The sequence below is a fragment of the Scardinius erythrophthalmus genome, assembly GCF_964197995.2.
Source record: "Scardinius erythrophthalmus genome assembly, chromosome: 7".
Taxonomy (NCBI): domain Eukaryota; kingdom Metazoa; phylum Chordata; class Actinopteri; order Cypriniformes; family Leuciscidae; genus Scardinius; species Scardinius erythrophthalmus.
In genome coordinates this window covers 28,789,365-28,816,130 of record NC_138227.1, presented here as the reverse complement: position 1 = coordinate 28,816,130, position 26,766 = coordinate 28,789,365, and the positions used below count along the sequence as shown (strand labels likewise).

General features: G+C 42.8%; 1 protein-coding gene across 1 annotated transcript in view; it reads left to right on the top strand.

Moving 5' to 3' along the window:
* The window catches only part of LOC308693185 (cell adhesion molecule 2-like), a 31,001-nt gene that overhangs the window by 1,729 nt on the left and 2,506 nt on the right, over nt 1-26,766 (top strand). Inside the window, exons 2-4 of the mRNA XM_081369978.1 lie at nt 25,089-25,484; nt 25,818-26,108; nt 26,329-26,589. Coding sequence (XP_081226104.1) covers nt 25,268-25,484; nt 25,818-26,108; nt 26,329-26,589 — 769 coding nt within the window. The 5' untranslated portion in view covers nt 25,089-25,267. The remainder of the gene's footprint in view (nt 1-25,088; nt 25,485-25,817; nt 26,109-26,328; nt 26,590-26,766) is intronic.

Below are 26,766 nucleotides of genomic sequence, written 5' to 3'. Positions count from 1 at the left end.
AGGTGGACGGGGCCGCCGAGAAAGGCTATACCGGCATCCCTTCCGTTGAGGAAGCGGTGGCAACGCACCTTTGCCCGCCGTCTGCTAGATGGCGCTCAAAGTCTGCCCTGCCGTCTAAAGCCTGCAGGACCACATCAGCTCTCGCCGGCCGCGCATTCGCCGCCTCCGGCCAAGCTGCTTCTGCCCTGCACTCGATGGCTGTTCTTCAGATCCTGCAAGCCGACCTCCTCCGCGAATTGGACGAGAAGGGCTCGGATCATACAGCCTTAACAGATCTGCGCAGCGCGACGGACCTTTCGCTCCGTGCTACCAAGACCGCTGCACAAGCCATCGGCAGATCTATGGCCGCACTCACCGTCATCGACAGACACTTATGGTTGACGCTGGCGGATATGAGTGAGTCAGAACGCGCTGTTTTCCTCAACGCCCCGCTCTCGCCCACCGGCCTCTTCGGCCCTGCGGTCAGCGGGATTGTGGACCGCTTCTCTGAAGTGCAGAAGGCGTCGCAGGCTATGAATCTCTTCCTGCCTCGCCGCTCGAGCCCAGCCGCAGGCCGCTCTCAAGCTCAGCCTCCTGCGCGCAGCTCCACACAGCGCTCGTCTCGGCCACCAACCACTTCGCAGCGACGCCAGGGCGGCCGCCCTAGGTCGCGCTCGACCAGCCGTCACAGACCGCCGCCCCCCCGGGGTCCGCGTCCCAAGATAACGCTGAAGTCTGAGCCCGCGAAGTCCTCCTAGCACCCGCAGGGAGGAAGAGATGGCTGAGTCCCGCTGCGGCCGGACCGCCATCAAAACGCCCAGCTCTGTCAGTCCCCTCAGTGCAGGCTACTGCAGCAGCTTACACTGCAGCCAACGAGCCAGTAATACCACTCGCTCGCCTGCACACAAACGCCGTTTTTACGGCGGCCCAAATAAATCTCAGAAAGAGTGTAAATTCGGGCTTTCCGGCTCCGGCCGAAGGTGTTGTAAGTGTAGAAAATGTGCCCACTCCCACGTGCTCACTGCTTCACACAAACACGGTCCCCATGGTAACGCGTTCAGAGCGCTCTCTCATAAAGCGGTCACACGCCGCTCGAGTAATAAGTGTAGTAAATGTGCCCACAACTCTGTGCTCACATCTACCTGTAACTCGCTCTGCCACTCGGTTACCCCGGGCAACAGCGGCTCAAGCCGAGGGTGTTATAAGTGTAGAAAATGTGCCCACTCCCATGTGCTCACTGCTTCACACAAACAGGGTCCCCATGGTAACGCGTACAGAGCGCTCTCTCATGAAGCGGTCGCAAGCCGCTCGAGTATTAACCCTCTGAGGTCTGAGCTGTTTTCTGGGCCCTGGAGGTGTTCTGACATGCTCTGACATTTGTGGTTATTTCTGTTACTTGTGACATTTTCATGGCTAAAGTCTAATTACACTGTATTCAGCACAAACTCTGCTACAATAATATATCAGCAGCATGTATGTAAAAGTTTGTAGTTTTGAGATAATGACATTTATGCGTGGTTTGTGAAAATACAAAAATAAATTCTCACTGAAATAAGGTCATGAAACCCATACTGATTATTTCTTCACAAGACTTTTGAAAATTGTATCACGTAGCCTAGAATATTTGCTCTAAAACTATGTGAGAATCACCCTGACTGCTCATTCAGAGAAGACAATATATTGATTTAAAAATTTTACGACGTGTTTTGTGTTAGAAAGCAATATGCGAAGGGGCGGATCACCTCATTAATATGAAAGCTTTCCACACCTGAGAAAGACAAAGAACCTCCCTAATGGCCCTATTAGGAGCTTATCAGGGCCCATCATTCTGACCAACCTTGCACAAAGAATGAGGAGATTTAAAAAAGAATGGCTTTTAAAATTGTTTGGATTTATTTACAACACAACATAATCCAAAGATACACAACAAAAAAGCACTTATTGAAGAAAGAGACCTTTGTGCCATTCCTAAAAACATTGTACATACCTTTCATTTTCTAAGGTGTTTGATTTTCACTTTACCATGTTCATGTACAGAGACATGTACTGTGAATGTTGAAGTCAGCAGGACTCAGTGGCATCTGGGCCCTGAAAAAAAAAAGTGAACATACTGATATCAAGAGAAAGGCCTGCACGATTTTGGGAATACATTTTAGATTTTTCTTGTTAAAATTGCTTTTTAAAATTCACAGAATACACACACACACTCACACAAATGTTTCCAACAATAATGAACACCAGGTTTGTTGTGCCTTGTAGGTATAGGCTATGCGCAGTGCTGCATAAAATAATAACAATATAGCAGCCTATATATATTTTCAAAAAGATTTCAGTAACAACTAAGCTAGAGAAAAATATATTGATTATCATGTTACTTCAAATGTTTCCATTCGTTATGATGATATGAAATGAGATAATAGTAAAAACATGAAGCCGTTTGGAGCGTTTTGCTTTTCCAAAATATGATACATTCAAACGCGATCGCGATCAAAAATATGATACATTAAAACGCGATCGCGATCAAAAATATGATACATTAAAACGCGATTGCGATCAAATATAAAACATTATGGTTAGGCCTACCATATACATAGCCTATCTACGTTTGAGCAGATATCCACAAACACAGTAACAGTAAACACGGGTCTAAATATTATAATATTCACCATATATCTAGCAACAGTTCAACTGCAATGTGAAATTTATGCAACAATAGCAAACTAATATGTAAGAATTTCTTACCTTATCTTTCTTGTCTTCAAATATCGTTCTTCTTCTTCTGATGTAAATCCAATGTAAGCTCAGGCACGTCTTTCAAACTCGACGAAAAGTGAAGTGAAGTGTTTTGTTGTTGAGGTAATGAGGGCGATCGCGTTCCATGTGGAGATTTGCATGTGAATATCTTTTGCGCGAGTGGGCGTGGCCGAATTAAAAATAATTAGGAAGCGTTTGAGAAGCTGGAAATCTTGTTGGTTTTATACAAATTACTTAAACAGAGAATATTTGTTTTCGTTTTGAATCCGATCATTTAAAAGTACACACTTAAATGTTTATAAAGGTGTATGGCTCATAAATGTGTAACAAGTATTCGCTGAGTTTTGTTTCAGTTTATTGACGTGCTCAAGAAAAAAAAGTTCACCGCGACGGAGAGGCAGAACGCACACACTGTTTATTTTCTTTATTTTACAAAAGCACAATGTTTTGATTTGATTGGAAGTGGACACATACAAAAGTAGAAATACCACAGATTCTTTTTTTATATTTATTTTTTCTGTATGACCATAAATGACGGAGAAATTTAAGTTTAAAGTGCTACAATGTAGAGAAAATCCAGCAAAACGCGCCGGCGCGTTTGTCGACCTCAGAGGGTTAAATGTAGGAAATGTGCCCACAACCTTGTGCTCACACCTACCCGCTGCTCGCTCTGCCAGCCAGTTACCTTGGGTCACGGACCCTCTAAAGCTCCCAAACACTGGCCGTGTCATAAGTGTAAACCCTGCGCCCGCTCACGAGCACGCACACTCACTTGTAGACATTATAATCCCCACGCCTCTCTCGCGCCTGGGATGTTTGACAGCAAATCACGCTCCATCCGATGGGACAGAGCTACTGAACGCTGTACAGTCGGCCAATACTGTTTACCAGCCCCCGTGTTCGAGCACCAGCGGCGCGCGCGCCGCGCCTTTCTCTCTGATACAGGCTCCCCATCCCGCGCAGCGCGGCGATCTGAGCCCAGAGACCATTCGACCCCTAGCTATGCATGCGGAAGCATGGGAAGCGATTCAGGGCGCGTCAGAATGGGTGCTGAAAACTATAAAACACGGCTATTCGCTTCAATTCGCTCGTCGCCCTCCGCGCTATACAGCACAGACGGAGACGAGAGTGAGTTCAGAAGCTGCGCACTTGCTTCAAGCAGAAATAGCGAAGCTGCTGCGCAAAGGGGCTATAGAACAGGTTCATCCTTCTTTGAGCGAGTCGGGCTTTTACAGCCGCTACTTCCTCGTGCCCAAGAAGGACGGAGCGTTCAGACCTATTTTAGATCTGAGACATCTGAATAAAGCCCTCATGAGACGGCCGTTCAAAATGATCACAACCAGAAAAATCCTCGCGCAGATTCGCCCAGGAGACTGGTTTATCTCTCTCGATCTAAAAGACGCATACTTTCAGATCCAGATAACTCCCCGTCACAGGCCATTCTTGAGATTCGCCTTCGAGGGTCGAGTATATCAGTACACAGTCCTGCCGTTCGGCCTGTCTTTGGCACCCCGTACATTTACGAAATGCATGGACACGGCCCTTGCTCCCCTGAGGAAACAGGGAATGCGAATACTGAATTATCTGGACGATTGGCTTATTCTAGCGCAGTCAGAGACGGAACTTGTGTCTCACAGAACAGCGCTTCTCAGCCATCTGGAGGAGCTGGGTCTCTCGGTCAACTGGACCAAGAGCTCGCTATCACCCCGTCAGTCAATTTCCTTTCTTGGAATAGAACTGGACTCGGTGGCTATGACGGCCAGACTGTCGGAGCAGCGCGCGCGCCGCATCCGCCTCCTCGCCGCATCCCTCCAAATAGGCAGCCGGGTTCCGCTGAGGACATTCCAGCGTATCCTGGGGCATATGGCCTCAGCTGCAGCAGTGCTCCAGCTGGGTTTACTGCGCATGCGCCCGCTCCAACGCTGGCTGAAAATGCGCGTGCCCCACCGAGCCTGGGCGGCCGGCGGCTTGCGAGTCAGAGTGAATCAGGGATGCATTTCAGCCCTGCAGCCCTGGCTGGCAGCCGAATGGTATCACACAGGAGTGACTATGGGAGTGATTTCACACCGGAAAGTTGTCTCGACAGACGCTTCCAACCTAGGTTGGGGAGCGCTCTTCGAAGGCAGACCGGTCTATGGCCGCTGGTCAGACCAGGAGAATCTCCTACACATAAACTGTCTAGAGATGCTCGCGGTCGAGAAAGCGCTCAAACACTTCCTCCCATTCCTCCACGGTCACCATGTTCTAGTCCGCACGGACAATACATCTGTAGTGGCCTACGTGAATCACCAGGGCGGTGTCAGATCAAAGATGCTCTGCACCCTGGCGGAACGCCTCCTCGTGTGGGCTCAGCACTCTCTGCGCTCGCTGAGAGCCGCGCATGTGCCTGGCCACCTGAACGAGGGCCCCGACAGACTGTCCAGGGACAACGTTCCCCCTGGGGAGTGGTCTCTACACCCCCAAACAGTCCAGTCACTGTGGCGACGGTTCGGCAAAGCGAAAGTCGACCTTTTTGCGTCAAAAGACAACGCTCACTGCCCAGAGTTCTTCTCGAAGAACGAGGACGCGCTGGCCCAGATCTGGCCCAGCGGCCCGTTGTACGCTTTTCCCCCGGTCTCTCTGCTGCCTCAGGTCATCGAGAGAATCAGGGAAGCGCGCCACTCAGTGCTCCTCATAGCCCCATGCTGGGAGAACCAAGCTTGGTTCCCGGATCTAATACAGCTGGCAGACTCAGCCCCCTGGCCGATACCGGTGAGGAGAGACCTCCTCTCTCAAGCACGCGGATCGATATGGCATCCCCATCCAGAGCGCTGGTCTCTGCATGCGTGGAGCCTCAACGATTACACGCTAATCTGCCAGACGGGGTCATGAACACGATCATACAATCTAGAGCCCCCTCTACGAGGCGGCTCTACATGTCGAAATGGTCAGTGTTTAACACATGGTGCACTGCTAAGGGGCTCGATCCACAGACATGTGGGGTATCGCGAGTACTGTGTTTCCTTCAAGAGCTACTGGACGCGGGCAGGTCCCCCTCCACGCTCAAAGTCTATGTTGCGGCCATTTCAGCGCTCTCGGTTTCTGAGCTGGGCCGCGCATTAGGAAGGAACGAGCTCGTCATCCGCTTCCTTAGGGGAGCCAGGAGGATGAACCCCCCGCGACCCCCCTCGGTTCCTATGTGGGATCTCTCTCTGGTCTTGGAGGCCCTGAGAGCGCATCCCTTCGAACCCTTGGAAACTGTGGATATGAAATACCTCACGCTCAAAACCGTTTTTCTGATAGCTCTGTCGTCAGTCAAACGAGTGGGAGACCTTCACGCGTTATCTGTTAACGCCGCGTGCCTCGAGTTCGGACCTAATGACTCCAAAGTCATTCTCAGACCGAGGCATGGGTACGTTCCAAAAATTTTGGGCACTCCCTTCAGAGCACAGGTCATTTCCCTCTCAGCCCTGCCGACGCACGGCAGCGAGGCCGATAGTAATCTCCTCTGCCCGGTCAGGGCGTTGAGAAACTACATTTCACGGTCCGCCGCTTTCAGGCGCTCGGATCAGCTCTTTGTTTCGTTTGGTGGGCGCACCAAGGGTCTCGCCGCCTCGAAACACAGCCTGTCCAGATGGATAGTGGACGCTATTGCTGCTGCTTATGCGTCTAAAGACCTGCAGTGCCCATTGGGCGTTCGAGCTCATTCCACTAGAGGCATGGCCTCGTCGTGGGCATGGTCCAGCGGGATTCCCATTCATGACATTTGTGCAGCGGCAGGCTGGGCCTCCCCCTCCACGTTTGTTAGGTTTTACAACCTGGATGTTCCCGCCTTGCAGGCGAAAGTCTTATCAGTCTAAGTCTCGCGTATGCCAGCCCACTATCTGTGCGCGGGCTACGTTGTGTGATTTAGCTCTACTGGTTGAGCTGCACTATGCAGGGAATTGTCAGTTAGGACCGGCCGTGCCGCTCCTAACCCCCTAGTGTGTGCTTATGTACGGCGCTAGCCCTCTTCGGGCTGCCCGGCTCTCCGCTATCACGTTCCCCGGGCTCTCCCTGGGACTCATTCAGTGGATGCTGGGCGCGCACGGCGTTGACAAGGGCGTTCCCGTAGCGTAAGCAACTACGCAATACGAGAGAACCTCTCGTAAGAGAACGTTTCGGTTACTCACGTAACCTCTGTTCTCTCTAGAAGAGGGAACGAGTATTGCGTAGCCCGCCGTGCTCGCGCCACGAGCTCATTTCGCTTCATGCGACAGAAACCAGAGAAGCAGCCTCCGAGCCCTGTTTATATACGCTAAGCCACACCCCTTTTCGCGGGCTGTGACGCATTAAGCGCGCCAAGCGCGCTCATTGGTCGTGACGTCACGCCAAGGGCTCAGCGGTAGGCTGCTGCAGTTGCCGCAGGGCAGCCAATGGGCACGCTAGTTAGCTTGCCCTAGGTCTGCAGGCTGCCGCACTGCGTTGACAAGATTATAAAAATTAAGGATAATTTTTGGCTTCAGTATCTCGAGAAAGAAAGGCTTTCCCGTAGCGTAAGCAACTACGCAATACTCGTTCCCTCTTCTAGAGAGAACAGAGGTTACGTGAGTAACCGAAACGTTTTCACACAGACGGACAGAGTTTCAGGACGGGTTTTCTTCATCGTGTATCTCACCACTGGATCAAACGGTTTGAAACAGAATGGTCATGTAAATTTTTCTGTCACCGAGGAACTGTGAGTACAGACAATATTTTTTTTTCTCAACTGAGCTCCAACAAGCGCGCCAACGTTATGGTGTCACTAAACTGAGACAGAAGTAGAAAAACCCTGGGGTATTGTTAACTGTCATTTCATTTGAACATGAGAACATTTTGGAAGGTTAACTCACCAAGTTCTGAAGAAAATATATAAATACATTTTGAGTTTAATTTTAAATCTTTGTGGTCTGATATTTAAGTGTGTGTGAGTGAAATGTGATTTGTGTGATTTCAGTTATTTATGTTTTTTTTTCAAATAAGGGTTATAGTGGCTAAGTTAAATATATATGTGTATGGGAGTTTAGTGAAAACAAACGAACACAGTATAGCTTTATTTCAGCTAACCAGGCCTCTCTACACTTTAGTAAGCGTTTCATGCCCGAAGTTTCAGTTGTTATATGTAAATCCTGATTTTAAATTCTAGTAACCTCTCACCAATTCGTTTCCCCATGCACATGATAAATCCTAAAAAAAAATGGAATTGTGAGAAGGGTTACACGTGGGGGCTCGTCCGGGATTTTGTTTACTGTTGTTTTGTTTTGTGAGCATGTTATAAAAAAAAATAAAATTAAAATAGGAAGTCAGTGCTAAACGAGGTAGCTTAAAAGCCCTATAGCCACTTGTGTTCCAGAGATTTTTTTTATTATTATTTTTATTTTATTCTGTTTATCCGAAGCTATTAACATGGATCCAGAACAGATTTTCAAATGGTGTAAAGACAAATGTGTTGATGCAAGGAAAGCATTTGTGCTTAGTAAAGTTTCTCTTGATGTTACTGATGAGACTATGTATAGGGTACTGGATGAGGCTGAAGTTTTCGGTCCCTGTAAAATAAGAGGACGATGTGTAGAACACTCCAATAAAAGCCAGTCAGTTTTAGTTGAAACTGTTAATGACATGACTAAGACTGACATACCTGAACAGTTACTAGCTGGAGATGAGTTTGGACCTTGGATAGTGAATGTTACTGAAACCCAGATTGTTCCTGTAACTGATAAAGGAGACTTCCAGTCCAAGTTGCTGTTATTCTTAGCAAATGAAGGGAAGACACTAGCTGATGTCACTGGCTTACTTACCTCTGCTTCTGCCCCACCCAGCTCTTCACCCACTGCTACACCCACCAATCCAGACCTGAATGCAACTCTGGTGAATGCCATCTCCTCACTAGTTGAAAAGTGTCAAGCCACGTCTGGCGATGGACCAGCCTATCGCAAGCTACGCATGTTCTCAGGTATGAAACCCACTCCACATGGAGAAGAGGAGTATGACGCTTGGGCGGAACAGACCACTCACATGTTGGACGAATGGCAGTGTTCTGATGTTGTCAAAAGACAGAGAGTAGCTGAGTGTCTTAAAGGGCCAGCAGCAGATATTGTCAGAGGTTTGAGAGTCACTAATCCCCAGGCCACTGCCAATGACTACCTTAAAGTCCTCGAAGCAGCTTTTGGAACCACAGACAGTGCAGCTGATCTCATGGTGAGGTTTCGTAATACTTTCCAGCAAGAAAGTGAGAAATTATCAGCTTACTTACTCAGATTAGACAAGCTATTGCATGCAGTCCATCGTAAAGGTGGAATTGAAGTGATTGACATGAACCGAACACGCATTGATCAAGTTGCTAGAGGCTCTCTGCCTCATGACCTCGTAGCCCTTCGCATAAGACTGACTTACAAACTCAAGCCTCCTCCCAGCTTTACTGAGTTGCTTCGGGATGTAAGAGAAGAAGAGGAGATGATTCTAGAAAGACCGAATGCAAAGAAGGTCACGTCTTTAGCTACTGGTAGACGAGCCGAGTGTGCTACAGCCTCAGTTGTACATGTACTGCCAGAGCCTGCGCCAGTCCCTGACGTAGCAGAGAAAGATCTTGCAATAGAGAATCTAAGAAAAGAATTTCAAGGTCTCAAGACTGATGTTGCACGTCTCCTTTCTGCCTCTGTGACTGCATCAGCCAGTGTGGCAGAGCACGTAGACCAGAACCCTAGCCAGAAAGCTACTGGAAACTCATATGCACGTGTGAAGGAGAGGGTTCCCAAACCTCAGTATCGTGTTGATGTCTTTTGCTACAAATGTGGTGAAGATGGTCATTTCCAGCGGGAGTGTCAAAATCCAGAAAATCTCAGAAAAGTGAACAAGCGCCTTTTGAAAATGAAACCGCCGACGGGAAACTTTCCAGGGGCTCGGTAGAGGAACGGCCTGATGCTCCGGATAGAATACGTTCCACAAGATGTGACACGCTACCAGAAAAGAAGGCTAACTTGCCAGAAGGTTTAGTAGGACCTAGCTCTATTGTCTCAGTACAAATTGAGGGCATTTACGCCAAAGCTTTACTTGATAGCGGGTCTCAAGTTACCTTACTGTATCGCTCCTTTTATGACAAATATCTGAAGCACCTGCCTTTGACCCCTATTGAGTGCCTTGAGATCTGGGGCCTCAGCGCAAAGGAGTATCCATATAATGGTTATATGTGCTTGAAGCTTGAGTTTACTGGAGATGTAGTTGGAGTAGCTGAGACTTGTGCTTGTGTGTCCAGATCCGGTCATGACAGAGGATGTTTCCCTTGTGGTCGGCACAAACACCTCAATAGTTCGAAGACTGTTCCATTCATGCAAAACACATGGAGGAGACAATTTTCTCAGCACCCTGTCTGTTCATCCAGTAATAAAGGTTGCTTATGAAAAGTTTCAGGAAACTTCTGACGACACAGCTGAAACAAAAAGAGGAACAGTCTGGTTTACACGAGACAAGCCTTTCACTCTGCCACCTGGCGGCGTTGCTACGGTTGTTGGTATTCCAAAGTTTCCTGGTGGTCTCTCTTGCCAAGCTGTCCTTATAGACCATCCAGAGGTAGATTGTTTTCCTGAAGAGCTACTGGTCATGCCGGTGGTTGAAAAGTCCACTGCTGTTCACTGTCGTCGCATCACAGTCACTGTAAGAAATGTGTCCAGTCATAATGTGACATTAAAACGTGGAATTCCAATTGCTCATCTATTCCCTGTAGATGTAATAAATACAGTCAGTGAAAAGGAGGGCCCTAAGCTGCTCACACCTCAATTGTCCCCGTCTTCTTTCAACTTTGGTGACTCTCCTGTGCCTCCTGAGTGGAAGGAGCGACTTTGTCAAAAGATGATGGAGAGAAAAGAGGTTTTCTCCTGCAGTGAGTTTGATGTGGGTTGTGCAAAGAGCACACAACACACCATTCGAGTGACAGATGATCGACCTTTCAGAGAACGTTCTAGACGTTTACCACCGGGTGATTTGGAGGACGTGAGGAAGCATCTGAATGATCTCAAAGAGGCCGGAATCATTTCAGAATCCAGAAGCCCATATGCTTCCCCAATAGTTGTGGTTCGCAAGAAAAATGGCACTATACGAATGTGTGTGGACTATAGAACGTTAAACAGGAGAACGATTACGGACCAGTATACAGTCCCTCGTGTGGAAGATGCTTTGTCCTGCCTGGGTGGTAGCCAGTGGTTCAGTGTGCTTGACCTCAGAAGCGGCTATTATCAGATCCCGTTAGCTCCTGCTGATAAAGAAAAAACAGCTTTCACTTGCCCAGCAGGGTTCTATCAGTTTGAGCGGATGCCGCAGGGGATTTGTGGGGCTCCGGCCACATTTCAGCGAATTATGGAAAGGACTGTTGGTGATATGAACCTACTGGAAGTGCTTGTGTATCTGGATGACGTGATCATCTTCGGAAGAACGCTAGAGGAACACGAGCAGCGCCTTCTTAAAGTCCTTGACCGATTGAAGGAGGAAGGATTAAAGATATCGTTGGATAAATGTCAGTTCTGCTGTCCCTCTGTTACCTACCTTGGACACATTGTGTCTAGAGATGGCATTGCTACGGACCCGGCAAAGATTGAAGCAGTGAAATCATGGCCCCGCCCAGAAAACATTACTGCTCTTCGTTCCTTCCTTGGCTTCTGTGGATATTACAGACGTTTTGTAAAGGATTTCTCCCGAGTCTGTTATCCACTCAATCATCTGCTTCAGGGCTGCATTGTATCTAGAAAGACAGGGAAAGGGGCAAAGAAAAATAAAGATATCAAAGAGCAGAGTAAAGCACAAGCAGCCACAGCAACAAAAGATTGGTACCATCCTTCTGAGAGTTTTGGAACTAGGTGGGATAAAGACTGTGAGAAAGCTTTTGAGGCTTTAAAGAGAAGTCTTACAGAGGCGCCTGTGCTGGCAATCGCCAACCCAAAACTGTCATATGTGCTGCATGTCGATGCGAGCAGGGAAGGATTGGGAGGTGTCCTCTATCAGGATCAGGGAGAAGGTTTGCGCCCAGTTGCGTTTGTCAGCAGAAGCCTCTCTCCAACAGAAAAGAATTATCCCACACATAAGCTCGAGTTTCTGGCATTAAAATGGGCTGTTGTCAACAAGTTGCATGATTATCTCTATGGAGTGAAGTTTGAGGTTCACACTGATAACAATCCATTGACATATATCTTAACTACAGCTAAATTGGACGCAACAGGGCATCGATGGTTGGCGGAATTGTCAACATATGATTTTAGTCTAAAGTATCGACCTGGAAAACAGAACGTGGATGCGGATGCATTGTCACGCCGCCCTCATGCAAATCAAAATGCTTCACATGAGAAGGAAACTCTGCTTGCCACCACAGTCCAAGCTGTCTGTCACATGTCTAAAGCCAGAGTACCTCACTGTCGCCAGTGCAGAGCTGTAGATCTCATGGGCTCATCTAAAGGTGCTGTGCCCAGAGCCTATTGTAACTTGTCATTTCTGAACACTAAGAAGTTGCCCAAATTGAGTGCAGCAGAAATCTCAAATTCTCAGCAGAAAGACCCATGCATTGGAGAAGTGTGGCGTGCTATAGTTCAGAAAAGTGCCAACCAAGCTAACAAAGAGAAACATTTGGATGTGTCATTGTTGTTAAAAGAGTGGGAGAAGCTAATAGTCAAAGAGTCTGTGTTGTACAGAACAAGCCATCCACCAAACAAACCAGCTTGGCAGCAGCTGTTGCTCCCACAAGAGTTCAGAACAATTGTGCTCCAGTCATTGCATGACCAGTCGGGCCATTTGGGGGTTGACAAGACATACGGACTGATACGGGAAAGGTTTTACTGGCCTCGCATGAAAGTCCAGATTGAACAGTACTGTAAGAGCTGTCCAAGGTGTATTCAGAGGAAAACGCTGCCTAAAAGAGTTGCTGAGTTGTCGCATCTTAACAGTGATGGACCGATGGATCTCGTCTGCATTGATTTTCTGACGATTGAGCCTGACTCCAGAAATATCTGCAATGTGCTCGTAGTTACAGACCATTACACGAGATATGCTCAAGCTTTTGCAACTAAAGATCAGAAAGCATCAACTGTCGCTAAGGTTCTGTGGGAACAATACTTTGTCCACTATGGTTTGCCAAAAAGGGTGCACTCAGATCAGGGCAGGGATTTCGAAAGTCGCCTTATCCATGAACTGTTAAGCATGCTTGGCATAAAGAAATCCCGAACCACTCCCTATCACCCTCAAGGTGACCCACAGCCTGAGCGTTTCAACAGGACTCTTCTTGACATGCTCGGAACGCTGGAAACGCAAGACAAAAGTAAATGGAGTAAGCACCTCAGTCATCTTGTACATGCGTACAATTGCACAGTGAATGAGTCCACAGGCTATTCTCCATATTTTCTAATGTTTGGACGACAAGCCAGGCTGCCCATTGACGTGACATTCGGAGTTTCAAGTGACGGCACCTCCACAAAATCCTACTTGAGGTATGTCAAAAACATGAAACGTGAGCTTCAAGCCGCCTATCAGTTGGCTGGGAGTATGGCAGAGAAGAAGAATGAAGCGAACAAGCAACGCTATGATCAAAGAGTTCGTTTTTGTCCATTAGATTCCGGGGACAGGGTCTTGATCCGAAACCTTGGGTTACAAGGGAAACACAAGCTTGCTGATCGGTGGAAAGATACTCCTTACATTGTGGAGAGTCAACTGCCTGGTTTGCCCGTGTTCAAACTGAAGCCAGAGAGTGGACATGGATCTGAAAAGATACTACACCGAAATCACATTCTGCCAATCGGACAGGAAGTGCAGTTGCGGCCTGAGATGAACAAGGAGCCCTTAAAACAAAGCAGAGCCAGCAGACGGCTCAAAGCAAAGAGAAAAGGGAACTCTGATACTTCATGTTTACCAGCACCCGAACAGGAAAAGATGGAGGCAACATCTGATTCTGAAGATGATGAGATGGGTGTATGGCATGACTATTATGTACCACAAACGCTGTCAGGACCAGAACCTCAAAACATTGATTACTGTGAGCCTTTTGATCTGGATTTGGATCTGGCTGTTTTGACAAGTAACTCAGAAATGGATGATGCAGTTGAAAAATCTGTCGTAGTGGAGGAGAATGACCATGTGGTACAAAATGTGACAGCAGAAAGTGTGCCACGAGAAAGAGACACTGGAATACAGACGTCAGATGTAGCTGAGAGACTTAACAGTGTAACAGAAAGCCATGACAAGACAACTCGGCCTCAGAGACTAAAGAAAGCTCCAACCAGACTAACTTATGACTTTTTAGGGACCCCAACGTCAGTGGCAGTTGGTACACATAGTGCTACTGTAGTTGAGATTAATGACCAGAAAGATTCTTTAGCCCTATCTCCTATTAAGAAATACAAAAGTTATTTTTACAAGTGGATAGGTTAAGGGGAATGTTTAATAATCTTCCTACCACAATCTTTTAAGAAAATGTGTTTATTTTCCTTAAAGTGATTTACGGTTTTAGACATGTCATGAGGGCATGACCATTTTTCTTGTGGGGGGAGAATGTAGCACCCTGCTAAATTTATCTAATGTTTATTTTGTGTTCTGTTAACAAATACAGTATCTTGAAATATGGGCCAGTTCAATTGCCCTGGTGTGAAATACATTTTTTGTATTATTACGCGTGTTAATTCAGTTATAAATAGAGATGTTAAAATATTATTTTTCTTTTGAGAGTAACCTTTGAACCCTCTGTCACTTTATTTCGTATTGGATGGCCAGGTGTCAGTTTCATTAGTTATCCAATCAGTTCCATCCATAGAGCAGTGTAACAGCCTACCGGATTGTTGAGGGGGCGGGACTAAAGACCGAGCGGGGAAAAAAAGTTCGAGAAAAAAAGCCTGAGAGATCGCTGCGAGCTAGCTATAAGTTCTGTGTGATTTATACATTGCTGTTCATCGATGTTGAGAACCAGTGGGGTATTCTGCTTGAGTTTTGTGAAGGTGCTACACTGTTAAAACGGGAAAGTGAGTGTTAGCTTGGAGCTGTTTGAATCTACAACGGAGATTCGGATGAAGTGAAACTACTGCTTGCTTAGCCTGTGTGAACTGATAGCCACGTGTGAACTGCGACGCGCATAGCCACGTGTGAACTGCCTGAAATCCAATTTGCCACCGAGTTCTGAGTGAGTATGTGAACTAAAATGAACTTGAAAAAGATATCATGAAGCTCATTCGTTTTTTTTGTGGACTGTTGGCTAGTGTGCATCAGAGACTGCCATCCATGTTGCTGCAATAGATGTGCTCGGGATTCGTGCTGCAGGCCAGAGATGTCTGTGGTTTTCACACAGACGGACAGAGTTTCAGGACGGGTTTTCTTCATCGTGTATCTCACCACTGGATCAAACGGTTTGAAACAGAATGGTCATGTACATTTTTCTGTCACCGAGGAACTGTGAGTACAGACAATATTTTTTTTTCTCAACTGAGCTCCAACAAGCGCGCCAACGTTATGGTGTCACTAAACTGAGACAGAAGTAGAAAAACCCCGGGGTATTGTTAACTGTCATTTCATTTGAACATGAGAACATTTTGGAAGGTTAACTCACCAAGTTCTGAAGAAAATATATAAATACATTTTGAGTTTAATTTTAAATCTTTGTGGTCTGATATTTAAGTGTGTGTGAGTGAAATGTGATTTGTGTGATTTCAGTTATTTATGTTTTTTTTTTTCAAATAAGGGTTATAGTGGCTAAGTTAAATATATATGTGTATGGGAGTTTATGCTCACAGTGAAAACAAACGAACACAGTATAGCTTTATTTCAGCTAACCAGGCCTCTCTACACTTTAGTAAGCGTTTCATGCCCGAAGTTTCAGTTGTTATATGTAAATCCTGATTTTAAATTCTAGTAACCTCTCACCAATTCGTTTCCCCATGCACATGATAAATCCTAAAAAAAAATGGAATTGTGAGAAGGGTTACATACAGTATACAGCCTACAATGCACTGTACTACAGTATACAATACTAAAATCAAAGGAGTAAACATGTGATCACTGTGCTGCTTCTTGTCTTTGGGCATCTTTTGAAACAGGTTAAATCAATTTTGAGTGGTTGTGTTCAATCAATGACATGATTGTTGCCACTTGTGTTTACCAGTGTGGATGATACTGTATGTGCATTAGAGTGTTTGAGAATGAGAATGTGTTTAGTGTTTTGCTGAAAAGTCTAAGTGAGATCTGCAAATTGTGTTTTACCATGTGAAATGGTTTAAGGTACTGACAACAGACTGCACAATTAGCTAAATGAGTTCAGGCAACAGAACTTTGTTCAGCCAATGGGTTTTAGTGTTTTAGCAATTGAGAAAAACTGTAATTTGTGGGTGTTTTTTTTCTATTTGCATGTGCTTTCTTCAGTTGCTGCACGTTGAGTTCTCTCGGCCACCTACATTATGGAATAAAAAAATGTGCCAATGTATCCATTGGCTGTCTATTGTGTTCATTTTGTGAAAAGGTTTGTGAGGTGGGAACCACAAGCAACATAACTTACCAGTTTTGGAAATGTTGTTTTGAATTTATTGCACCAGTGTGTAAGACTATGTTGTAGTGTGTGTTTGTGAGGGCTTGTGTGTGATGTCTGAGGTCAAAGTTTGGTTTTTCAGCAATAGTGAATGGTTTTGAGTGTAAAGCTTAATTTTGACCTGAAAATAGGATGTTTGGGGAACTGGGTGAAACGTTATGGATTTGTGTTTACAGTTTTGAGAATACGAGGCATAGTTTCAAGAAACGTGTTTAAGCAATCGAGAAAAACTGTAAGAAAGAACGTGTGAATATTGAGAATTAATTTAATAAATGTGGTCAACTTATAGTAAAATATATTTTTTCTTCCATTTCCATTAGACCAAAACTTAATTGCCTTTAAGTTTGCCTCTTCCAAATCTAAAAACAAATCCTTTGGCTATAGATACATTTGAATCTGTCAGGGTATGGCAGCTTTGACTGTGTTGTCTTTGTTTCATGTCTCTATGTTTGTTTCGGTCTCCTCCCCTTTTTTAAAGAGGAAGTGGTGGTATTCATTCATTCTTTCAGTGCATTTGTATTAATAAAGATAATAAATAAAATATTGCTATTTTTACTGCGTTTTTTTTTTTTTTTTTTTTTTACACAGTTTTTTTCAGTCGCTTTGTCCAGCCAGTGTTCACATTTTCAAAACTCTAAACACAATTAGCACAGCATCGGTCTTTTGTGGCCATACCATTCACACATTTCTTGTCGTTTTCACACAATATGCAGTCAGTGAACACATTTCCATAATGCTTACATTTTCTTAACAGACAATCTATACCTCCCAACAAAATTATGGATTGTTTTTGTAGTATTTACAAATGTTAACACACAACATCCCACAATAGCAAAAACAATATTCCAAACCTTAGATACAGTATGGACTGCATATATTTACTGTATACCATTTACATGAAACTTTTACCATTTTTGATGGTAAAATGTGATTTTGATTGCTAGCAAAATGTGTTGCTCTTGAACAATGTCACGAAGAAACAAGCTTTTCGAGTCCATATGCATCTTCCTGCAATGGCGCCACCAGGGGGTGGCCAGGGGTGGCCGTGGCCACCCTTGGCCGACTCCTGGCCACCCCACTGGCCACCCCGCTGGCCAGTATAAATTTTAGTAGCATCAGTTATGCATTTCATCCCTAATGCACAGCCAGGCAGGCCACTCTAGACCTTCGATCACACACAGTAGCCAGTACTCCCCCGGGACCCCCGCCCATAGACTGTAAAAAAATAGCCCCCGCCCCTCCGTCAATGCCGCTGTTGCGCGCTCAGACAGCAACAGCTCAGCGCGTGCCCGTCAGTCAACAATTTCAAAAGAAGTTAAGAAGACGAAGAAGACTACCGCGTCAGTTTGGGTGACAAAGTCATCTGAAGTCATTCCATAGCTTAATGTGAGGGACTGAAGTCTATTTACATCATTTAAGTTTATGGAAACTCGTTTTCCCTCCTCTGTGGCGGTCAATCATTCTCCATTCAGTATTCAAACAGCGCGCGCGCCTCTGCCGGTTGGATGCACGGTAAAACTCTCTCCATTATGATATATTCACATTATAATGCATTATCTGTAGATAAAAGGTTGTGGATTTGCATAAAATGACTTTATTTTGTTGGGGTTTGTTGCTGTTTTTAAACGACTTACTACCGTGTGCTTGTTAGATCACACACATCACAAGGACTATGAATCGGCATCAAACGCACAATAACTGGAATTTAAAACTGTGAAACAAATGATCAATAAACTGTTGGATAGATAGACACTAGGATTTGTGTGCTCGACATTTCTTTGCTTTGTGCCGTGAACTTTTAAATGCTCACTTGTTCAGCGCAGCGCTGCACACTGTGACTCCATGTTGCTTTGAGCACATCATTCTGCACCCGCGATGCGCATACACGCTTTGTGCGCTCTGTTTTGAAGCATTTCATATTATCATGGTTTTGCGCACTGAAAGATTATTAAAAGCCTATATTTTATATACCTAGCCTGCTCAATACATTTAAAATAAGCATCATTTAATTGTATATTATTTCTTTGTAGTGTAGGCTATATAAATATATACACTTCTGAATTCTTGACATTAATATATAAATATAATATATTTGTATCTGCTTTTCCCCAGTAACTGTTTTGTTTGCAATAAATGTACACCTTATGCCAAATATAATTGCAAAATAAAACAGAATTGTTGTGTAACTCAAAATGTTAACTGTACTGTTATTAGTCTAAGCATATTATATCATTAGTAACATTAAATATAACACAATAAACCATCATATAGTATATCAGTAGGAGTTTCCTTAAGTCTTTCTGATAGTTTTCTACAGGCCGGTTTACTACAACAGTAGAAAAAAATTCTGAAATTATGGTTTATAGTTTTGGTGTGCCACCCCAAGATTTTAAGTGGCCCCATCTGGCCACCCCTATGAAAAATTTCTGGAGGCGCCACTGTCTTCCTGGAGTAATGATGCTGAAAATGCAGCTTTTCATCACAGGAATAAATTACATTTTACACAATTTATTACATGACATACATATTTTTAAACAGAAATCAGTTATTTCAAATTGTACTAATATTTTACAATGTGAAAGTTTATGAAAACCTCTGCTTCTGCAATGATATCAGTTCAAAAACAATATATCAGTGAGAGAGTCAAGGAGCTACAACGACAATATGTCCAGGTATAGTGTAGTATATTTAATTCAATGTCCAGTTCTATAAGCTTTGCACTTTGCAAGTAGGTAACCTACACAGTACAGTATAGTATACAGTAATGACATGATTTACATAATCTTTGTTTTGAGAGTTATGGAATTGGAGGCCAACCAGGCCCCTCATGAATTCATGTACATAGATGAGGCAGGATTCAATCTGGCCAAAAGGCGTCAACCTGGACAAAATGTAATGTGGAGGTGGAAGGTTTATGACCATCAGCCACATGACCAGATGTCCCTCCTTGAAGTCATGGATGCTGGCTCCAAGGGTGGATCCGACATACCAAGCAGTTTTATCCCAGGTGCATCGCCTTGGATGATATCAGATGTGATCTTGATGAAAACATGTGGCCTAACCCTGAAGATCGCAGAGATTAGATACAGTAATTTTATGTTTTTTTTTGCTGTTGTTTTTTTGTTCAGAATGCTCTTGTGTGTTTCATGGATATTTTGTTCACTGTAAGCAATACTGTAAAACTTTTTCTGTTCTATCAAACCGTGTTTCTATTGTACCTCCTGTAGTAAACAGTAAAGGAATAAAAACTGATTTGCTTTTTACTGGAATGCTTATGAATGTGAACAGTACTGTACATGTGGACATACAGTTCCCAACCAAGAAATTTAGTGTAAAATGGTGAATTGCACGTTTTGCATGCAAATACCTGTAAAACTGAAACATAAAAGTCTATGCAGTTTTAGTAATGTCAAAAATAGCCAGGATTTTGAAACCTGGTGTACTTTGATTGACTGCATGTACCTTGTGAAGTGAAAACAAGTGTTATTCTTTGACAGAATTATTTAATTTTGAGTCAGATTTCCAGTGTTTTGGTAAAGTTAGTGTGTGCGCAGAGAAACATGTGTTTTGAAATGAAGAGTTAGTATATATTTAACAAAATGTGTTTTTGAGAAGTCAATTAACCATTTGGCCAATTGTGTTTTGTAGGTGTGAGTCTGTGTTAAGAGTTTAGAAAAAGTATCTGAAGTATGGGTAAGCGCTTGTTAGCGATTGAAAAAAACTGTAATAAGATTAAGTCTATAACTCCTTAACTGGCAACTGAAAATACAGTAGTAGATTAGACTTACATAATGTAGTTCTAAACAAATTCTACAGAATTAAACTTTAAACTAAAAAAATCTGAATGTGTAGATTGTTTGATGTGTAGACACATAATATTAACATTACATCTGTAGGCCTCTCTGTGGCAGCAGAAACTCTTTATCCCCATCGTCATGTGAAGATGAGCATTTGGTTGAGTGCACTTTATAACACTATTTATCATAATTTCTGGTGTATTGAGTTGGCTACTTACGACTGCCTTGGGTTCTGTTGGGACAGGAGGCTCCAAAAGACAGATATTACCATCAGAATATGTTGGGACCAATAAAAAACCCAACCCAAAGTAAAATATATGGAAATATCAAAAACAGGCTGTATAAAAAATAACACATGTAAATCTCTTACATTTTATGAGGCCCTTGGATCTTTGGGACTGGCTCTGAAGTCCCTCCAGGAATTCCCTCAGCCGTAAATGCTGCTGCTCTGCTAGACACTGGATGCTATTTAGTTATTTATGTCAAATGTAAAGTCAGGTAGCCTACACCCATGATATGCTCAAGCCTTACCTAATTGAATTATGTTTTTATATTTAATTTTCAGCTGCTGCCATGTTCTTTTAATACCTGCAGGATTGCATCTACATGAAAATTAAAATTAGGTTGAATAACATACTGTTCTTTCACCTCTGATATTATAACAGTTGGGTAAGTTACTTGTTTTACTAACTACAAATGACATCTTCAACAGTGTAATTAGATTAATGTCTACTATTACTAATTACTAAATCCCATATCAACCTCAACCACTTGAACAATACAAGGAGAGACAAGAAACTGCACTTTTAATGCTTTCAAATAAACAATATACAATTGCATGAATTATTCTTGAATTGACCAAAGTGTATAGAGGGAGAAGGTTACATAAAAAAATATAGCCTACTGTGAGGGACCAATAGGCAAGAACAAGGAACACAAGCTTTGCAAAAGAAAATGGGTCTTTATTTGAACCCAAGAAAAAAAATAACTTTACAAACTCAAACTTCTTACAACAAAAATAAACAAACAGAAAATGAGATCAAACAATTAGACAAAAACAAACAAACTAAAACTACTGACCTGCTCAATTCTTCTTCTTCTTCTTTCAGATTTTTAATGGCGGTTGGCAACTCATCTAAAAGGTGCATTACCGCCACTTACTAGACTGGAGTGTGGACATTATAATGACAACAAAGAAGACTGTTTAAAAACAAAAACAAAAAAAACAACAAAAAAAACGATTAAATTCTTTCGCTTAACCCAGTATTTACCTGCTCAATTGAACAAAGCAACAGCTTATAAAGGAAAGGATGGGCCCATTACAAATTAAGAGGGGAAACAATTCAACTTTACATTCAACATATAACCATAAGTAAATCAAAGTCAAATCAAACAAAGGAATACAATAAATAAAGATAAGAAAAGCAAAATGTAATCAAATATCATAAATGTACAACCAAATAAATCAATTGATAAAGACATTAACATTTCTTCCTCCCCCGGGCAATTCCAGCAAATGGTATGTTCGGGCGGAATAACGCTTAAATTCTCTGTTCCTGCCCGGACTCTAATCCTTGTTACGCCAGGATGCGACTGCAGCGGACCATGTCTGAAGTTCATCACGAACGGTAAACTTAAAGTCATAGACATGTATAGAAAGGCTAGATGGCTCAAGGCGGAGTCAGCTGTGTCGTCACTTGGCGGCCATCTTAGGTCAGGAGACTGCGCTGCTGCTCCCTGCTGCTGTGGACGGAAGGTGAGTGACATACGCCAACTAAAATGCTCCTAACTTGCTGAATTCTTGACGGATTTACAAACGGTTTGGTTTATTACAAACCTTATTAACGTGGCTATAATTCTGAATGCTTAAACATTTTGAACATAATTATTCATATGTATGCAGTATAATAGCTACATCTCTGACGTTTATAACAAACCAAACCGTTTGAAAATCGGTAGAAAATTGAGCAAGTTATGATTATTTAAAAGTACATGCACCATGTTATGAGTGAGCGAGCACTCTGTCGTAAGATGGCCGCCGTGTGCGGATGTCGAGCTCCATTGGCCAGCAGCGCAGACGAGCCATCTAGCCTTTATAGAGAGCCTAAGTCCCGCCCCTCCGCTTCCGGCTCATGGGACCTTACTTCGGAAAAAATATGTATGGAAGTCAATGGCGAGAGATAACTTATCTTTTTATTCCGTCTGAACTGTGCCCTGAACTACACATATGATGTTTGTCAATTTAAAAGGTAATTATGAAAGTCAAGAAAGTCGCAGTTTGTCATAAAACAGAAGAGTAACGTTTAGTTTTATGTGAAAATCGCTCAATGAACTACATCTCTCGTCTCGCACTATGTACGTCACAAGATCCGTTGCTCGTATGTGTGTATTCTGGCTCAAAACACTCAGGCATGACGGCGTAACGTTACGATTATAATGTAAGACTATAGAATAAAATGACAGACGTTAGCTTCAGTAAAGTTAGCTTCATTCATTGAGAGAAAAGGTATGACGTCGCATGTGCGCCTTCTGGGTTTGTAGTCTTTGTAATTACGTATTTTCACAGTCTTATACCTCAGCAGTTTTACATCAAGCTGCGACTTTCTTGACTTTAAAATGTATCTTTTAAATTGACAAACATCATATGTGTAAATCAGGGCACAATTCAAACGAGATCAAAATATTTGTTGTCTCTCGCCATTGACTACCATACAATATTTTTCCGAAATAAGGTCCCATGGTGGTCGACCGGAAGGGGAGGGACTTAGGCTCTCTATATGATATCTATGCTTAAAGTCCCCGTGAACCGGAAGTTGCAAACGACTTTTCTCCAGTGTTATGACGTATTTCCCAGTGAAACGGAATATTGAACAGAGGGCAGGGTTTTACTCTAGCGCTCCTCCTCTCCATCTCTGCTCATAGCAGACTAACGGTTTGAGGGGAGTGGTTAAGCGTTGCCCAAACCAATTCCTCAAACCTACGTCATCAGAGAAGGTCCTCCAATGCAGAGGGGAGGGGCATTTTCAGATTTTGATTAAAGATTACCATGGTAAAAATTTTTTTTTTAAAAATATTTTCTTGCACGGATTAATTGTTCACCACAAGACTAGTAATATGCGCTAACAAAGTAAATAGGGTCAATTTTGATTTCATAGGGACTTTAAACTCAAAATAGAAACAAATATAAGTAACATACAACGCAACTAATTTGTGTGCACTTCAAATCAGTAACAATGTATATAAAATGTGCTGTAAATGTAAACATGAAAACCTAACAATAAAGAAATAATTAGTATTGTTTGTTTTGTGTGATTTATTATGATCCATCACTATACAGAAACAAATGAATATGAATGACAAAATAAGTTTAAATAAAAGAGTATTCTTAAATGTATATCCTTCGTGTAAATGTATGCATGTTGGCGTATGTGCATGTGTGTGTGTTGATACCACCATATTACCGCTCTTGTGCGGCCACCACTCGGGCCGTCACACCTACCTTTTAAAAATGTATGTTAAATATACAGAATTGTTCCATAGTCTAATGCAATTACATCAGATTTTACTTTAAATTACAGAAGAAGAGTAATCCCTTTAATTAAATTACAGTATTTAGATTACTTGGTAATTAATTACACCCAACACTATATAACTAATTAAAATGTAAAGGTGAGAAACATGCAGACCTCTTTTTGTCTGGCGCTGTTGTCATGGTGACTCATAATATCTGCGCTCCATTGATAATGGCTTTTTATAGTTGTGGTGCACGCGCTTAACTCAGAGTTGATTGAACTAACTCATTTCAGCTGTTCTGTAACCGAAAACTCAGAGTTTCCCATCTTAGGGTAAGTCAACTCAGAGTTCAAGTTTCAACTCCGAGTTGGTTGAACCTCCTTATTGAAACGGGCCCCTGTTCTTCATGTTCTCAGCTCCCTTTCTTGTTGAGTCCTCGTTTGTCTGAGTGTGTTCACTTCCTCTTGTTCTCAGCTCCCTTTATATGTGTTATTTTGCCCTCATGGTTTGCTAGGTCTTCATATACTCTCTGTTTGCTACATTGTTTGTTTGATAGTCTAATGCAGTTTTTAGTCAGAGCTTATTTTATTCGCACCTTGTCTCGTCGTATGTCTACTCTTCTATGTTCCTCCTGTGGTCAAGTCAGTCTTGTTTTCCCCCCTCTGGGCAGTTTTTGTTTGCATTTTGTTTTATTTTTTATTATTAATAAAGTCTGGTTTTCCCTGCAATTGAGTCCTTGCTCCTTCCATCACCCCCATACCTGACAGAATCAAAGTATGGTTGATGTATGTATTTTACTGAATTATGCTAATTATTTCCATATTTATGCTTGTCATGCACAACAATCCCTTATTTGTGCAAGTCAGTTTAATGAGGAAGTGCTCCACTAGAGGAAGGATGCAGCTTGTACACCCATGTGCTGCTTCTGCAGTTTTACAACTAAAGCTTCTGAGAACACTGTGAACGGTTTGACTTGAAGCGGTAAGGTCAATTTTAATGCTGTCAATTTTAATTTCATATGCAGTTTTCTTTTCTGCCACGACACGTGGTTTATATATACACTGCCAAAGCATTTGCATTCAAATATTGAATAATATATTGGAAATTTGAATGCATAGCATTTATATTAATGCTCAAGCAATGTTTCTTTTTGTTGTGTGCAGATCTGTGGAATGCATGTTTAAAATGCAGATCATTTCAAGCTGTACAATCCTCTCTATGTTAGCATTAAATATTTTGTGTACAGGTACGTATAACATTTTACAGTAACTTTTAAATTTAAATATTTGTATTAAATTTGAAAATAAAAATATTTTAATAAAACTATACCTCACACTCCTCAACCATCACTGCACTTCTATTAGTGAAATACTTGTACATCATATACACTACATGTGAAGTTTGTGTAGCTTCATACCTGCACATGTATTGAGCAAGAACAGGCAGCTATTATTTTAAGATATGAGATGTCCTGTGTCCAGGCATTTCATCACTTTCTTCTGTTATTCAAGGCAAAAGTAAAGCGGACTGGAACATCACCTTCAATCCACCAGTAATTACTGCAGTTCCAGGATTATGTGCTCTGATTTCATGTACCTTCACCTATCCAGAAGCAGCAAAACCTATTCTTAATGTACAGTGGATAGCGTGTAATACAAATGGTAAATGTCCAACTCAGGGAAGTATTTTCATGGGGAAAGTGAGTACACAACAAAGAAACAAACTGGAAGAGAAGAAAACCAAAACAGAGCGGATTAAGATGCTTGAACCTGATCTGACCAAAAACAACTGCAGCTTCATCATGAAAGATATAAAAGCAGAAGATGAAAATGAATATACATTCAGAGTGGAGGGGCAGACACCACATAAAAGCACATATAAACCCAGAGTTAAAATTATCATTCAAGGTAATGCTTGCTTGTGTTTGGCAAAGTTTAAAAGGTCCTGCCTTGTTCAGTAGTCTGATGTTCTCTTTCAGTTCTCAGTTGTTTCAGAGGGATGTTCAGCTCACTGCACACTTTCTGATGCTATGATTTCATAATCTCAGCAGAGGAACTATGTTGGACATGATCTCTTAAAGAAACTGAAACACATGGCTGTGCTCTGCTAATCACACTGCTTTTTCTTTTCATCTTAGTAAAATATGCTTTTGATCTGAATCTGTATTCAAAGAATGACTCAGTTATTTACACTGTGGAAATCTGCAATGTCTACATTATGTTGTGTGCCTCTCTTTGCAGACGAGCCTAAAATGGGTATTATTCCTCCTCTCCGTGAAGGAGTGGAAGCCAATCTGACATGTTCAGCTCCTTCTCCTTGCCCGGAAACTCCACCTGAAATAACATGGTGGATCAAGACAAGAGAAGAAAATATCACCAATCTCGAGGATAACATCACTCTGATCACCAGAAGCCTTTACACCTCAACTTTGCTCTTGACTCCAACCTCCAAAATGCACAATGCCACTGTAGGATGTGACGTGAGCTATGGAGACAAAACCATCAGTGCCAGTAGGACTCTAGAAGTAAAGTGTGAGTACAAGTATACATATTTAACCAAACTTCTTGAAAAGGCATGTTTCTTTGACAATTGCTAAAAACAAAAAATCAGAAATTCAGTTCAGAAGAGTGTAGGCGTCACTGCTGAGATCTACCATCTTCTACCATTGATCAATGAGTAGAACTAAAATTATTTATTACTTGCATACTGAGTCAATATGGAGTCAAAACTAATGCAGTTGCTCTTTTTCAGATGTACAGACTCTTCGAATTCTTGGCAATGACACAGTGATGGAAGGTGACACTCTCCGCCTGACCTGCACTGTTGAGAGTCACCCACCGTCCTCTGATCCTGTATGGAGTTTCAATGGAACTGCAGATAAAATCAGGAACTACACGTCTGCAGAAAATCTCATCATTACCAATGTGAGAAAGGAGCATGCTGGGATATACGTCTGTGAGATGACTTATATGATGGAGACTTTGAATGCATCCATCACTATCAACGTCATTCGTAAGTAGAACCAGATTCCACATGAAATGTTGGTAACCTAACAATGTCACAGACTTACAACATAAAAAATTACGAAATTGACAACATGTCAGCAACTGTTGTAATACTGAATTGTGACACATCTTGGAAAGTTCATTGCGTGTTTGCAGGGGACAGCCCTAAAGTCTGAATATATGT